At 42.7% G+C, this 17,029-nt stretch overlaps 1 protein-coding gene across 1 annotated transcript in view; it reads left to right on the top strand.

Annotated features, from left to right (window-relative positions):
- The first annotated feature begins 2,906 nt into the window (after positions 1-2,906).
- LOC106571433 (inositol-trisphosphate 3-kinase A) overlaps positions 2,907-17,029 on the top strand; it is a 58,513-nt gene continuing 44,390 nt past the window's right edge. Inside the window, exons 1-2 of the mRNA XM_014144523.3 lie at positions 2,907-3,229; positions 5,249-6,460. Coding sequence (XP_013999998.1) covers positions 5,396-6,460 — 1,065 coding nt within the window. The 5' untranslated portion in view covers positions 2,907-3,229; positions 5,249-5,395. The remainder of the gene's footprint in view (positions 3,230-5,248; positions 6,461-17,029) is intronic.

Genomic DNA, 17,029 nt, shown 5'->3' with positions numbered 1-17,029 from the left:
TACCCCGCCCCTAAACACTTCCTATTGGTCGTGCGCTAAGGGAAGCAGGTTTTGGAGAGGTGGTGGCTGAATCCTGACCCCTCATTAGCCAATCTTCCAAGAAAAGGGTGTACTCTCCGAGTTTAAAGCCAATGAAAAGTCAGAACGTCTTTGCTCTGGTCAGAGAAAAATAAAGAAGCTACTTTTAACAATGTACAGTTACACATGAGAATAGATAGACCTCTGTCGTGGATCAAAAAAGTCATAGTTCACAAACTAGACGTGTCTATTAGAGAGATACAAGTCACAGAGGATCAATTGATTTTATTAGTTGTCTTACAGGAATGTAGTTGTCTAGAAGACCATCAAATTAAATTATACCCTCATAGCCTGGTTCCTCTGTAGGTTTCTTCCTAAGCTCCTGCCTCTCTAGGGAGTTTATCCTAGCCAGCCACCGTGCTTCTACATCTGCATTGCTTGCTTTTTGGGGGTTTAGGCTGGGTTTCTGTATAAACACTTTTTGACATCTGCTGATGTAAAAATGGCTTTATAAATGCATTTGATTTGGAATTTTTAAAAGACAGGTTTTTATTGTGAATATTTACCGCCTCCTGCTGGTGGTTTTTCGAAAGTTTTCCTCTTCTAATAACGTTTACACATTTGCTGTACCAATATCAGTCAAGAGATGGCGTACGTGACGGGCAAATTACATCACCTTTGTAAAATATTGTTGCGAGAACAATAAGTGTTGACGAATTTCGGGAATTGGACTACACGTTTTCATTCAGTTCATATTTGTATCTAGTCTATTTATATAGTTCATAATCTGAATCTGTATTTATGCAGTAGCCATAACAGCTTCATGAACCATATTCTGTTGTTGATCTATAGAATGTCTTATCGTCAATATGGCTATCATTCAGGCAGTTGAAAAATTGAATTACAAGCCCTCTCCACTCTGGCACTTCTTTTCTTTATTCGATCAATCACAGGATAAAGTCACCCTCCATGACATGTATTGTTAATACTTAAAAGAGAGACCATGCACAGTGCACTTTATCTGACATTTGACAAATGATTACCACCAACATCTGCGTAGGTCAGGGACAGATATAGATTGTTTTTCTCTACCTCAGTCAACAACAGATCTGGGTAGTGCCCTGCAGCCATAGCTTTCCATGTGGTCTTTATTGACACACAGGGCTATTGTCTCAAAGTTCACCTCATGATACCCTCCTTATGGGGCATAGAAAGGTCACATGATGTGATGTCTGTGTATGACAGGTGCACACATTAGAAAGTTAATTTCATGTTTATGACCACTTGTAAGGTGTACACACACACACACACACACACGTGCGTCTGTAAACATTCACATCACACACGTGCATATGCAAACATTTACATCAAAATTCATCGTTCCACACCTTTTTCCCAGTGTTTATGTGCTGTGGTTTAATACAATCTTACTTTCTTGGCATCAGAAATGTCTATTTTTATGTTGTTCTGATGAAGTATACACCACAGTAGATCTGTGACTATGTGTCTAAAGCGTGTGTAAATGTTATCTCCTTAGTAACTTCATAAAAGTGTCAGAGTTGTGTGGGGCTGCAAGCTGGACATTGTGCATAAACAGACACTAATATTGTCAAACAGGAGGCAATCGTGTTCATTTCACAGCCACAATGACTTAACCTGGTCTGAAATCTTAAGGGATGAAATATAGATGTTCATACCGCCTATCAGGCAGCCGGCCCATTCAAATCAGAAAGGCCACTAGTGTTGTACTGTATCTTCCCTCCAGTTTATTCTGCCAGCTGACACACTTCTTTCATTCTACTTAATTGTCATTTGTTTGGCTGCTAATCTACGAAGTCATGGGGTAGAATTTCCGTGGGTGAGTAATGACAGCTTAACAGCAAATGGCTGATTGAATTTATGAAATAGATAAGTTAGTACTCTGTGCATTTTACAAAGATCTGTTCACACACATTGTGCACAATGTACATTGTGTGGTAGGCTACTACAGTTGCTTTCAAAAAGGTTCAAATGGTCATTGGTATCATATGAGTAAAATACATTATTATGAATGATACATTTTTCTAAGTACAATTGAGACATTTTTTTAAACAACTTGCCTACAAGACAAACTAGAATAATGAATGTATGGTCTGATTTGATAAGCTGGTTGAAGAGCCATTGGGGGAATGACCACCTTGACCACTTACCCCTAGAGCCACAAGCATAAAGCAGAAGCATAAGCAAATACAAGCAATATGCTAAATATATGGTGTAAGTCGCTCTGAATAAGAGCGTCTGCTAAATGACTTAAATGTAAATGTAAATGTAAATGTAAATGTAAGAGCACAGGCAGGACATTATATTATCATGTTGTAAAATGCTAATATTTAGCCAACTGTAGGTATATTTACTGTAGGTAAGCCTATATAATATTTATTAAATGTAACAGTTGCTGTAAAATCGGTAAGCCAAATAAAGCAATTAAAACACTGTTTGATTAAACAGTGATAAATGATCCATAATGTTTGAACATTTCGTTATATTGACAGGTAAAATGTCACCTGTTGCATGGTTTGTGGCTATATAAACAATGCAGAAGAAAATAGAAAACATGCAGAATTGTTTGGTCCTACATGATATTAAATATTTTTGTGATATTAGCCTATAATATCACCAACAAGAAGAGTTAATCATCATTGTCCTGGGTTTATCGAATAAATGTCACTCCAATTCAGTTTTATTATGTGATGACCCAAACAGATACACTAGCCCAGACAACAGAGTCGTCGTTGAAGTCAAAACTCAAGGCTGTGTGCGTATCGAGCTTTTTTCTTCTCTAGGCAATTGGAGAATTGAGAGAAAAGCTGCTTGTTGCGTAGAAATTAATGTAAGCGTCTACTTCCTTCCTGCTTTTTGAAGTACACTAAGCAAACAACGGCCAAGTACTACGCCAAAGCGAAGGGTTGAAGAAGTCAAGGGGTCATAAGAGCAAGTATTTTGGACACACTGTGGGAGAAAAAGTTTATTTATACTTGAACTGGCCTTCCTTTTGCGTGTGAGGGAATAAGAAGATTGTGTGCTCTGTGAAATCCGCTTAATTTAAGAGATGTTTAATGTTCTGAATCGCGCTGAATTGCACTCAGTGCTGTAGACATTCTGAACGGCTTTGAGAGTTGGACAGCCACGGGTTCGATAGGACTCCTATTAGGACGAGGTGTCTTAGTACAAGGTAAGACTTGCTCTTACCATCTCCAATGAGTCTGTTTAGTGTCATTCAAATTTTCCAAGCAAGGTGTCAGCATAAATAAAATTTAGCTGCGTGGGTAAAATCTATTTAGATTAAACGCTCTTTATATTAAAGCTTTTTAGCCTTTATTTACACCTACACCGTTCACAAAAATAGTATTGCGAATAAGAAATACGTAGCTATTGGCAACAAGGAAATAAGCCAACAATATTGATTGCGCACAACCGAGTAACAGCAGCAAGTTGTTACTTGCTTATAACAATGTTTCAACTGTAAAGATATAGCCCAGATAATGATGATGATGGTGATTATGACGATGCTGGGGATAATGATGATGATGATGATGATGATGATAATAACAATAATAATCCGAATAACAATAATAATACATCTGTTTATTAGTGTTATTATTTCAAACAAGGTCAGAGAAAATATTACTAATGATAGTTACTAATTGGCATAAGGCTTATAAACTACTGCACTTTTGCTATTGGTTTCTTTTTGCTATTAGATTAAGAGTAGCTAAAATATTTATGTCGATTCGCTAAAGTATGTCATAATGGTAATGAGTGAATCCCAGTAAGCAATATAACAACATTGTCAAATTGAGCTTGCAGTAAAACCCACATGGCAGCTAGAGTAACGTTAGATTACCACGTGTTATTGTACTGGAGAGCGTTTGCTTTATGCCATGTGAACCAATTATTGTCAAAGTTGAAAAATATATAATCACAACAAACCTAACTTGTAAATCACTGAATATTAGTTTGATAATATCCCAATGAAATACAGTCACCACAGTCAATTTATTGTATGGACCCGATTTATCTTATCATTGGCAAATCCTCATGTTTTTTTCCTTCTTTACTCTGTTTTCCTAATTTCCATGGAAATGCCAGGTCATAGAAAGAGAGCCAGGGAGTTCAGTTAGTCAGTGCTGACTAGGATGGAGGGTTCATGGGAACCATCACAGGTGCTACTCCCTCCATAAATAGTGGAAGTGTCACTTCCAGTATTTCCAGCCTCTGAGCAGTGTGGGTCTGACTGGGGAAAAGAGGTGCTAGGTAGACAGAAACTGACCCGCCCAGGCACCTGGCCAGAGGCACAATGGTGTCCCAGTGAATGCCTGTTTCTCTTCTTACTTGGTCCACTTTAATGTTGGCTGACATCTCCTGCCTGGCTCAGCCCCCCCTTCTCTGCCTCCAGACCCTCACCATGCTGTGGGCTGATGGTGGGGACTCTGGGGAGGATTGTGTGGGGAGCCACGCTGCTGCTGTTATTGAAGCATTATGCCACGTTAACCGACATTTCAGTTTGAGGTGAACAGTAGTATTTTCTACAAGGTATGTCAGTGTAAAAATCTACTGTATGGAGATGTGTGTCATTTTCAAAGCAACTAAAACTAATTTAGAACCTACATCATTCATGGGAAAATCCCAAACCCAACTCTGTGTGGTAAAGTTAATAGGGACTCATTTTGAAATGTTAAGTCAATGTTTTGTTTGTGTGACGTACATTCACCAGGGTTGATGCTATTCTGGCTTCTGATCCAGGGTATTTCTATTCATTAGGGATCCCCATTACTCTTCCTTGGGTCCAAACACATAACAAATGTAGTTAACACTAGTAAGAACTACAGTGAATACTGATATGGTTTGTTGCTTTCTCTCTTTAATACTAATGGCAACAAGTAAATCTATTCTTGTGTCTCATTATCTACAGTAGATTTTAAGTAGCAAAGAGAGAAAGCTAGAGAAAAAGCAAACACATGATTATTTCTTGGAACATTGATTTGTATCTTGTAAATAGGCAAGTTATCCGCCTTGCTTTGGGAAGGAATGCTACGTTTGTGAGGGATTTGCTGGATAATATTTATAGAACAAAGGTAAAGTCCACACGCCACAGTGGGGGAAATAAATGTTATTCTTATTCAAATGCAAGTCATAAAATCACAGCCTTTATTGAAGCTTTTACTCTCTGTGTTTTGTTTTTCTTCTCCAGCAACTGTCCACCATAGAAGATTCAGCAGGGAATTCCACCTCTTCTCTCACATACCCCACCAAATGCTATGGTGGGGTGTAGACACCAGAGCAGCAACCAGGACTAGGGCTAGATGGGAGCCCATACTGACAGTGCCAGCCTGATACTATGGCTGCTTATGCCCTTAGCAGTCTGATTATGATGAATGGCAACAATCTGACGAGTGCGAGCAGCCCTCGGACTGGGAGGCCTGTGCTGCATGTGCCAAACCGCTCCACCTACTACAGCCCTGGTAGCCTGATTCCTGGCTCCCCTGGGGGCTCCTTCGTCTCCCCCCCGTCTCCAGGCCCCAGCAGCCCCAGGGCACGCTCCCCCTGCCGCCACCCTGAAACCTTGGGGGAGATCGTGGGCAAATGTGTCCGCCGGCTCAGCAACAACGGAGATGATGAGGCCCCCAACTGGGAGGTGAAGCGCACGGTGCAGCTCCTGCAGATCCACCAGGAGCTCCTGAATGTGGAGGTCAACAAAAAGGTGGGTCTGTTTGAGGCCCACATCTTGAGGGCCCCGTGCAGAACAGTCCCAGCCTCCAAGCCCAGCCAGCCCGCCGAGGTGCCTCCCCCTAACCCCCCACAGAGAGACTGCCCTCCAAGCATTTCCAAGGAGCTCCAGAATGGGAAAGGGTGTTTCTGCTTGGAGGAGGGAGTAACAGGGAACGGCAGAGTGGAAAATAACACAGCTGACCCAAATACGGAACAGGGCAGTCTGCTTGTGAACAAATCAGCAGGAACTCGGGCCCAAGCTGACAGTTCAGCAGGCATTTACTCCCCGAGTTCACTGGGGGTTGGCAGCTTCTTGGCAGGCAGCAACAGCGAGCACCCTGCGGAGTGGGCCCAGACCTGCCTGACAAAGGCAGGAGCAGAGCCAACGGAAACCCAGCCACAAGCACCCTCGGCCTGGGCCGGCAGGGAGGGGAGCTGCCCAGAAGTGGGGACCACCATCCCAGCCGTCATAGTCACCGACCACGAGATGGAGGCCCAGGGAGAAGGCTGTGATCCGGGCAGTGAGCCCCAGCAGAGTCCCAGGTCATCCCGAGGCTTGAGAAAGCTGTCCTCCTCCTCAGCTTCTTCCACAGGCTTCTCCTCCTCCTGGGAGGAATCAGAGGATGACATCTCCAGCGACCCGGATAGAGCCGAGGGACTGTCACTTGCCTTCCTCAACACCCAGCAGAGAGCTGTGAGTAACACACTTTTATTAAGGAACAAAGTTATTTATTATTTACTTTGTCACTTTACTTTGTTTACTTTGTCATCAATTCATCCTCTCTTTCACATTGAATGGGTTTTGGCTTACGTTTGGTTTATTGTTCAATGGAATAGGGACTGAAGTTGACAATAAAAATGTTTAAGAAAGCTTTGGAATAATTGGACAATTCTGTTTCGCCACATTTAAGAGCGTGCATTTAGGACCGACTCTCCCATCTCTAAATGAACTTTTAAGTTCGTTAGAGGGCCTCTCTTCACCAAGCTCTTTGTCATACGGCGCTCTTGCAACAAACCGGTCGGCATCCTCCCTGAGGAACGGTTGACATTCTCACAAACAAAGGTACTTCTGTGTCCCGTCGTCAGCCTCAGACACTTTGACTCTGAGCGCTGTTGGACGGCCTTCAAAGAGAAGGCTTAAAGCACTGTTTATAAATGAGGGGGCTGTGTATACATTACTGGAAGAGTTTGCTTGGCCATGATTTCCACCTGCTCGATCGGCAATGATTCAAAACAATGCACCGCGATTTGCTTCCCATAAGTGTTATGGAGGAACTGAGACATTAATTGTAATATACCTCAGAAATCGTCTGTGATCATTTGCCATCTTATAGAAACCTCCTTGGCCTGTTACGTCTGACTCTGACTCTACTGCTGAGATGCATCACTGGTTACCGTCATGCAGCTGGAGCACACAGACACAGGCTTTCAGTGGCAGACTAAAGTAGCAGGATAATGGGTCCTACATGACATATGGGATATGCGCCAGGTGCACAGGAGGCTGCTGAGGGGAGGACGGCTCATAATAATGTCTGGAACGGAGTGAATGAAATGGCATCAACCACATGGAAACCATACCCTGATGAAGACAGCGTGTCTGTCTAAACGTTGGATATTAGGTTATTAAATTATTGCATCTGAGCTCCTAGAGTGTGTGGCTCTCCTTTAATTTTTCAAGTGTTCTACTCCGCTAGCCAGCACCTTGCCTAAGTAGGTGTGCGTTTCTTTCGCCTCTAGATTGATGTATTTGATGCCATTCCACTCATTGCGCCCAAGTCATTACCACAAGCCTGTCCTCCCCCATTAAGGTGCCACCAACCCCCTGTGGCCAGGACATTTACATTTTTACATTTAAGTCATTTAGCAGACGCTCTTATCCAGAGCTACTTACAAATTGGTGCATTCACCTTATGATATCCAGTGGAACAACCACTTTACAATAGTACATCTATATCTTTTAAGGGGGGGGGGGGGTTAGAAGGATTACTTTATCCTATCCTAGGTATTCCTTAAAGAGGTGGGGTTTCAGGTGTCTCCGGAAGGTGGTGATTGACTCCGCTGTCCTGGCGTCGTGAGGGAGCTTGTTCCACCATTGGGGTGCCAGAGCAGCGAACAGTTTTGACTGGGCTGAGCGGGAACTGTGCCTCCTCAGAGGTAGGGAGGCGAGCAGGCCAGAGGTGGATGAACGCAGTGCCCTTGTTTGGGTGTAGGGACTGATCAGAGCCTGAAGGTACGGAGGTGCCGTTCCCCTCACAGCTCCGTAGGCAAGCACCATGGTCTTGTAGCAGATGCGAGCTTCAACTGGAAGCCAGTGGAGAGAGCGGAGGAGCGGGGAGATCCATGTGATGTCTTATCTGGTATAAACACCTGAATCAAAACACTTCATTGTGCCCATCTGGCCTGGCGATAGCAGAGCGGCAAGGCCAAGATGGCCAAGATAGCCTTGAAGTTAAGTGGATGGAACTGCGCTGGTTTTGTGAAGGCTGTTTACACTGTAACGGATTTGCTTTGGAGAGGAATGTCTTGCTTTGATGTATCCATGACAGCGAGTCAGCCCTCTCTCTATCATTTCTGGCCTATGTCTGAGGAAAGTGTAAGTCTCAGAAAAAGGGAAGATGCATGTAGCAAGCTACGTGATGGCAGAACCATCACCTAGGAGACCTCTGCTTATTAATGAGAGATATTTTCTTGCACTTTATGATACACTGATCTGTAACTGATCTGTAACTGATCTCTTGCAGTGAGCTCAAATAGGTGGATAAGGTGTCTGGAGTGTAGACAGGAGAAATTAACTCAGCTTGAAAGGGTATATTTGGTTTTATAAAGGGGTTTATTAGATTTAATTCTACTTTACAATGTATTCATTCTACTTTACAATGTATTCATTCTACTTTCCAATGTGTTCATGCTACCTTACAATGTATTCATGCTACTTTACAATTAGATCAAGTTAACTGGGTGTAACTGTGTAAATAACAGGATAACTGTGTAAAAAGATCAAGAACCTCCTCTAGGACTAGGGCTACTATAGTTTTTCCAGATACATTATTTTGTTGATCTGAAATAGAAGACGTTACCTGTATTCTCTCTTCTTGCTCATCAAGTTCATCACTGTATATATAGTATCTTCTTTATTCGGACAAATTCAAACGTTTTACGTAATTGTTAGTTTGGGACAGTACTGTTGTAGTTGAACCTTGTGAATTCCCTGGAATGTCTTCGCCACTTCTCTTCCCAACTCAACAGCTTCTACCCCCAAGCCATTAGACTGCTGAACAATTCATAAAAATCACCACCGGACAATTTACATTGACACTCCCCCTCTTGTACACTGCTGCTACTCGCTGTTTGTTTGTTACCTATGCATAGTCACTTCGCCCCCACCTACATGTACAGATTACCTCAACTAGCCTGTACCCCTGCACACTGACTTGGTACCGGTGCCCCCTGTATATAGCCTCGTTATTCTTATTGTGTTACTTTTTATTGTTACTTTTTATTTTAGTCTACTTGGTAAATATTTTCTTCTTCTTGAACTGCACTGTTGGTTAAGGTCTTGTAAGTAAGCATTTCACGGTAAAGTCTACACTTGTATTCGGCGCATGTGGCAAATACATTTTGATTTGATTTGATCAAAGTTCACCGAAAGTTCCCTGGAAGAGGAATCCAGCAGGAATATGTTTGTAATCATATTAAAAGATGCTACCATGTTACAACATCCTGATAACACACACCTTTTAGGGCTTTCTTGGCAGGATCTAATATGCTTTGCTATTAGAAAAAGAAACAGAAGACTAGTGAGATGTCATCTGTCATGCACTGGTATTCTCTCGTGTGTGTGTGTGTGTGTGTGTGTGTGTGTGTGTGTGTGGTGTGTGTGTGTGTGTGTGTGTGTGTGTGTGTGTGTGTGTGTGTGTGTGTGTGTGTGTGTGTGTGTGTGTGTGTGTGTGTGTGTGTGTGTGTGTGTGTGTGTGTGTGTGTGTGTGTGTGTGTGTGTGTGAGAGAGAGAGAGACCAATAGGGAAGGACAGCATGTTCCTCAGAAGACTAGATCATTCCTTAAGGTTTGGTTTACTTTTGATAGGGTTGATTATCTCAGAATGGAATGTCCCTGGGCAGGTATCCTTGTTTACACTCACACACCGAAAACCTCAGCTCTTCAAAACACTTCAACATGTTCTAGCATCTATCCCCTTCCTGTCCCAATCACAGAGGTGCATTTGGACAGGTTGTGTCACTCCTGTGGGAGTTTCCCTACAGCTCAGGCCTATGGCTCGAGTGCCGTTATGTAGTCAGCGTGGGTCCGGAGAAGTATACATTAGACTAAAATGATGGCAACTGCTGAAGTACGTACTACACCAAACCTACGACATTATAACATGCCTATTCAGACAGGAGCTGTCTACTTGCCTCTGTACCAATGAGGTTTCCCAATCCCAACAACAAAAGTGAAGGAAGCGTATGATTGAAAGGTTCATTATATATTGGCTTATTATAACTTACTTACATTGTGGTCCTCTGTAGCTCAGTTGGTAGAGCATGGTGCTTGTAACACAAGGATAGTGGGTTCAATACCCGGGACCACCCATATGTAAAATGTATGCACATGTGAATGTAAGTCGCTTTGGATAAAAGAGTCTGCTAAATGGCATATATTATTACTAAACGGTCTTTATAGCTCTATTGTTTATAGCATCAAGTATTCAGGTTGCTTTTTATAACCTGGATGCAGAACTAATGCTTTAGCCAAGTCCTTTGTCACGTGCTATTGAGCTGTAGTAGTTTTTGGCATGACAACGAATACAACAGAGGAGTTTTGCTGGAGAAAAAACTGATTTGCTACCAGGCTCACTAGGCCTGTATGCAGTCTTATTAGGTAGGTTCTCTTGGCCGAGGCCTGGGCATAGTGACACCCGCTCGGTCGGGGTACTGAAACCATGTCACCGTGAAATCATGTCACGGGGGTGTCTCCTTTTCCTGTGCCGGCCAGAGGAGGAAAGAGCCCTGCCTGCTACAGCGAGCGACTCAGAGTAGAAGTCTAGCAAGGTTCTCTGCAGTGAAGATGCAGAAGGCTTGTGGTTGCCTGTTGTAACAGACCCAATAACAAGTGCCCAGAGGAGCTGTTGTCAGCACTGTGTTTCAGGCAGGCGTTTCTCTAGCGTTGTAAAATAGTTCTACAGTGGTGCAATAACGTTAGTCATTAGTTGGACTGACTGTTGTGCTAATATTCTATTATGACGCCAAAAATACTATTACTCACATGCCAGGATACATACATATTTAAATTATATTTTTCTCCTGGACTGTGGCCAGTTCTTTTTGTACCTGACAGATTTTCATGAATTGAAGTTCAGTTCAAGTCCAGGCAGAATCCAAATGGCCAGACTCACAAGGAAGACTCACATTGGAAACCCCACGTAGCTTTATCTGTTGTGTTAACAGTTTGTTGCTGTTGTTGTTGATGCTTGGGTTTTTCCTGGTCACACCAGTGTAAAGGGCTGCGTAGTCAATGAGGCTGCAGTGACTGATGACAGCCTCCTGTCTCCAACAGGAAGGATGAAGGGCGCTTATCACAACCAAAAGGCTGGACATGGTGTTGTGGTGCTAAGGCTAGCAGGAGGTGATGTGTTGTGGTGCGGTGCCTGGGTTATTAGCAGGATAGTGACACTCAGGGTTTAGATGACCTCATATCCTTTGAACAAACACTTTATAATTAACTTATCTCATGTGTTCTAATGAGAGAGATTGACATGTTTTGTGTTATTGTTGTTTACTCAGGACTATTTGTCTAAATTAATTTGAATGATTTTGTATCGCCATTATTCCTTTTATCGTAGTTGGGTCAATGCAGGAGGAATAGTCAGTCTCTTATTATAGACTAAATATATATTTTTGACAGATAGGCATTACTTTAAGCTCAGTGAGAGGTACACATGAAATGTTACCCATCACTCCCTTTTTCTATCGCAGTTTTCACTATTCACACTCAGCAGTGATGTTAACAAAATACACATGCACACACTTCTCAAACACACGCACTTTTCACACACACACTATTTGGTCATGGTTTCAATCCAAAAGTAAACTTTCTAAACTCAAGTTAATTTAGGGGAAGGATCTTGAGGGCTCAGAAGCAATGGAAAAAGTAACACTCCTGTGGTAGCCTGTTGCCTGGGAGACCATGTGACGTCAAGCCTGCTTCAAACAGAGAGAGAGAGAGAGCAAGCAAGAGAGAGTAAGAGAGAGTGAATGTAATATTTACTTTTTATTGTTTATTCCACTTTTGTTTACCCATTTCACTTGCTTTGGCAATGCTAACATATGTTTCCCATGCTAATAAAGCCCCTTGAATTGAATTGAATTGAATTGAGAGAGAGCAGCACTGCTGGAGGGAGGGAGGGACCTGCTTTCTTATGCATGAGGCAGGAAGTGTCTTTTAGTGTGTATGAGGCAGACCCTAATGTACAGCATAGAGCTTAGCCTTGCTGGTTGTGTAGCCACGGTAGGGAAAGTACCAGTAAACACCTAATCTGTTTGTGTTTACTAACTTATTCTGTCGACGTAGGAAAGGCATTTGCATTTCTCAAGAGGCTTGTTGGCAGTTGTACTCAACTTTTAGAAGTGGAGATGCCTTACCAGTTCTCTATTTATTCAGCCTGGTCTCATAGACTAGACGTAACATGGTAAACATAAATCCAGGACACTCAAATGACTTTGATATGTTACATTTGGTATGGTTACTTGAGACATAAGCTTACTTAAGGCAAAAACAAAAAGGTTGCATGTTTAAATCTCATCACGGACAACTTTAGCATTTTTGCATTTTAACATTAGTGAGGTCAGGCACTGGTGTTGAGCGATGAGGCCTGGCTCACAGTCGGCGTAATTAGCTACTTTGCAACTACCTAGCATGTTAGCTAACCCTTCCCCTAACTCTAACCTTAACCCTTTAACTTAACTCATAACCTTAACCCCTAGCCTAGCTAAGCATCAGTCACCTAGCTAACGTTAGCCACAACAAATTGGAATTTGTAACATACACTACATGACCAAAAGTATGTGGACACCTGCTCATCGAACATCTCATTCCAAGATCATGGGCATTAATATGGAGTTGGTCCCTTCTTTGCTGCTATAACAGCCTCCACTCTAGATGTTGAAACATTGTTGCGGGGACTTCCATTCAGCCACAAGAACATTAGTGAGGTTGGGCACTGGTGTTGGGCGATGAGGCCTGGCTCAGTCGGCGTTCCAATTCATCCCAAAGGTATTCGATGGAGTTGAGGTCAGGGCTCTGTGCAGGCCAGTCAGGTTCTTCCACACCGATCTTGACAAACCATTTCTGTATGGACCTCGCTTTATGCACAGGGGCGTTGTCATGGAAAGGGCCTTCCCCAAACTGTTGCCACAACATTGGAAGCACAGAATCGTCTAGAATGTCATTGTATGCTGTAGCGTTAAGATTTCCCTTCACTGGAACTAAGGGGCCTAGCCCGAACCATGAAAAACAGCCCATGACCATTATTCCTCCTCCACCAAAGTTTAGAGTTGGCACTATGCATTGGGGCAGGTAGCGTTTTCCTGGTATCAGCCAAACCCAGATTCATCCATCGGACTGCCAGATGGTGAAGCGTGATTCATCGCTCCAGAGAACGCGTTTCCACTGCTCCAGAGTCCAATGGCAGCGAGCTTTACACCAATCCAGCCGAAGCTTTGCATTGCACATCAGTGAATTTAGGCTAGTGTGCGACTGCTCGGCTATGGAAACCCATTTCATGAAGCTCCCAACGAACAGTTCTTGTGCTGACGTTGCTTCTAGAGGCAGTTTGGAACTCGGTAGTGAGTGTTGCAACCGAGGACAGTCTGTTTTTACGTGCTACGCGCTACAGCACTCGGCGGTCCCATTCTGTGAGCAAGTGTAGCCTACCAGTTTGTGGCTGAGCCGTTGTTGCTCCTAGATGTTTCCACTTCACAATAACAGCACTTACAGTTGACCGGGGCAGCTCTAGCAGGGCAGAAATTTGACGAACTGACTTGTTGGGAATGTGGCACCCTATGACAGTGCCACGTTGAAAGTCACTGAGCTCTTCAGTAAGGCCAATGTTTGTCTATGGAGATTGCGGCTGAAATAGCCGAATCCGCTAGTTTGAAGAGGTATCCACATACTTTTGTATATATAGTGTATCATATGTATTCAAAATTCATAACATACTATACGAATTGCAATTCGTAATATATCATAGGAAATGATGGACATCCACAAATTAATACATACCATATGAAACACCCCAGCCATCCTACAGTCTAAGCTTGATGCCCTCAACCTCACACAAATTATCAATGAACCTACCAGGTACCACCCCAAAGCCGTAAACACGGGCACCCTCATAGATATCATCCTAACCAACTTTCCCTCTAAATACACCTCTGGTGTTTTCAACCAAGATCTCAGCGATCACTGCCTCATTGCCTGCATCCGTAATGGGTGCAGGCAACCTTTGATGATCTTCATCAGATGGCACTCATAGGACTTCATGTTACACAATACATGTGTGTTTTGCTCGATAAAGTTCATATTTATATCCAAAAACCCCATTTTACATTGGCGTGTAATGTTCAGAAATGTTTTGCCTCCCAAAACTTCCGGTGAATGAGCACATCAATTTACAGAAATACTCATCATAAACATTGATACAATATTCATCTGTTATTCAAGGAATTATAGAGACACTTCTCCTTAATGCAACCGCTGTGTCAGATTTCAAAAACATTTACGGCAAAAGCAAATTTTGCAATAATCTGAGTACAGCGCTCAGATATCAAAACAAGCCATTTTGGAGTCAACAGAAATGACAAATTACATTATAAATATTCACTTACCTTTGATCTTCACGGAATGCACTCCCAGGAATCCCAGTTCCAGAATAAATGTTTGTTTTGTTCGATAAAGTTCATCTTTGTCCAAATACCTCCATTTTGTTCACGCGTTAGGTTCACTATTCCAAATGCAAGGCACGCGCTTACTAAGTCCAGACGAAAAGTCAAAAGTTATACTACAGTTTGTAGAGACATGTCAAACGATGTATAGAATCAATCTTTAGGATGTTTTTATCATAAATCTTCCATAATATTCCAACCGAACGATTCCTTTGTCATCAAAAAAGAAAAGGAACACAGCTAACTCTCATGTGAGCGCGCGATTGAACTCATGTCATTTTCTCAGTCATCTGATTCCAATGGCTCTTATTCTCTCCCCAGTCACAGTAGAAGCATGAAACAACGTTCTAAAGACTGTTGACATCTAGTGGAAGCCTTAGGAAGTGCAAAATGACCCCATTGACACTGTATACTGGATAGGGAATCACTTGAAAAACTACAAACCTCAGATTTCCACACTTCCTGGTTGGATTTTTTCTCAGGTTTTTGCCTGCCATATGAGTTCCGTTATACTCACAGACATCATTCAAACAGTTTTAGAAACTTCAGAGTGTTTTCTATCCAAATATACTAATAATATGCATATCCTACCTTCTGGGCCTGAGAAGCAGGCAGTTTACTACGGGCACGCTTTTCATCCGGACGTCAAAATACTGACCCCTACCCCGATGAAGTTAACAACCCTCCAGACGAGCTTCAATGCCATACAACTCTCCTTCCATGGCCTCCAACTGCTCTTAAATACAAGTAAAACTAAATGCATGCTCTTCAACCGATCGCTGCCTGCACCTGCCCGCCTGTCCAGAATCACACTCTGGACAGTTCTGACTTAGAATATGTGGACAACTACAAATACCCAGGTGTCTGGTTAGACTGTAAACTCTCCTTCCAGACTCACATCAAACATCTCCAATCCAAAGTTAAATCTAGAATTGGCTTCCTATTTCACAACAAAGCATCCTTCACTCATGCTGCCAAACATACCCTCGTAAAACTGACCATCCTACCGATCCTCGACTTCGGCGATGTCATTTACAAAATAGCCTCCAATACCCTACTCAATAAACTGGATGCAGTCTATCACAGTGTGCCATCTGTTTTGTCACCAAAGCCCATATACTACCCACCACTGCGACCTGTACGCTCTCGTTGGCTGGCCCTTGCTTCATACTCGTCACCAAACCCACTGGCTCCAGGTCATCTACAAGACCCTGCTAGGTAAAGTCCCCCCTTATCTCAGCTCACTGGTCACCATAGCAGCACCCACCTGTAGCACGCGCTCCAGCAGGTATATCTCTCTGGTCACCCCCAAAGCCAATTCCTCCTTTGGCCGTCTCTCCTTCCAGTTCTCTGCTGCCAATGACTGGAACGAACTACAAAAATCTCTGAAACTGGAAACACTTATCTCCCTCACTAGCTTTAAGCACCAGCTGTCAGAGCAGCTCACATATCACTGCACCTGAACATAGCCCATCTATAATTTAGGCCAAACAACTACCTCTTCCCCTACTGTATTTATTTATTTATTTTGATCCTTTGCACCCCATTATTTCTATTTCTACTTTGCACTTTCTTCCACTACAAATCTACCATTCCAGTGTTTTACTTGCTATATTGTATTTACTTTGCCACCATGGCCTTTTTTTGCCTTTTCCTCCCTTATCTCACCTCAGTTGCTCACATTTTATATAGACTTATTTTTCTACTGTATTATTGACTGTATGTTTGTTTTACTCCATGTGTAACTCTGTGTGTATGTGTCGAACTGCTTTGCTTTATCTTGGCCAGGTCGCAAATGTCAATGAGAACTTGTTCTCAACTTGCCTACCTGGTTAAATAAAGGTGGGAAATAAATAAAAAATAAATATCATAGTAAATGGGGGGAGACAATAAACATAAATCTATGTTAGGTCTACCTCTGAGTCCAGGTTGATTTATTTGCAAGTTGTGTTATGAACGGATTGTGAGAACAAGGGCCTAGGGCTTGTAAGCAATTGCCACTCACTCAAAAACCTTGTGTTTAGAATTGATAAACCTGTTAGATACCCTAAGGGTAAGGTAACCTCTGTATAGTTGTTGCTGCCTGCCACAATGATCTACAGTGACATGCCGAGTTGAACTCCAGCAAATAAGTAGAGAGATGCTCCTTTGATGCGCTCATCCTTGAAGTGGATTCATAGCCGTTGATTCACAGCCCCTACTTGACTTTTATATCGGTAAACAACCTCTCCTCTTACTACCACAGTATACTACAGGTATAGTCTACCTAGATGAATCCTACCCCTGGCCCTTGCTTACTGTGAGTCTAACTCACACTATTATTGAAG

The sequence above is a fragment of the Salmo salar genome, chromosome 15 (genome assembly GCF_965601325.2).
Source record: "Salmo salar chromosome 15, fSalSal1, whole genome shotgun sequence".
NCBI classification, from domain to species: Eukaryota; Metazoa; Chordata; class Actinopteri; order Salmoniformes; family Salmonidae; genus Salmo; species Salmo salar.
This window is presented reverse-complemented; position numbering and strand designations above follow the sequence as displayed.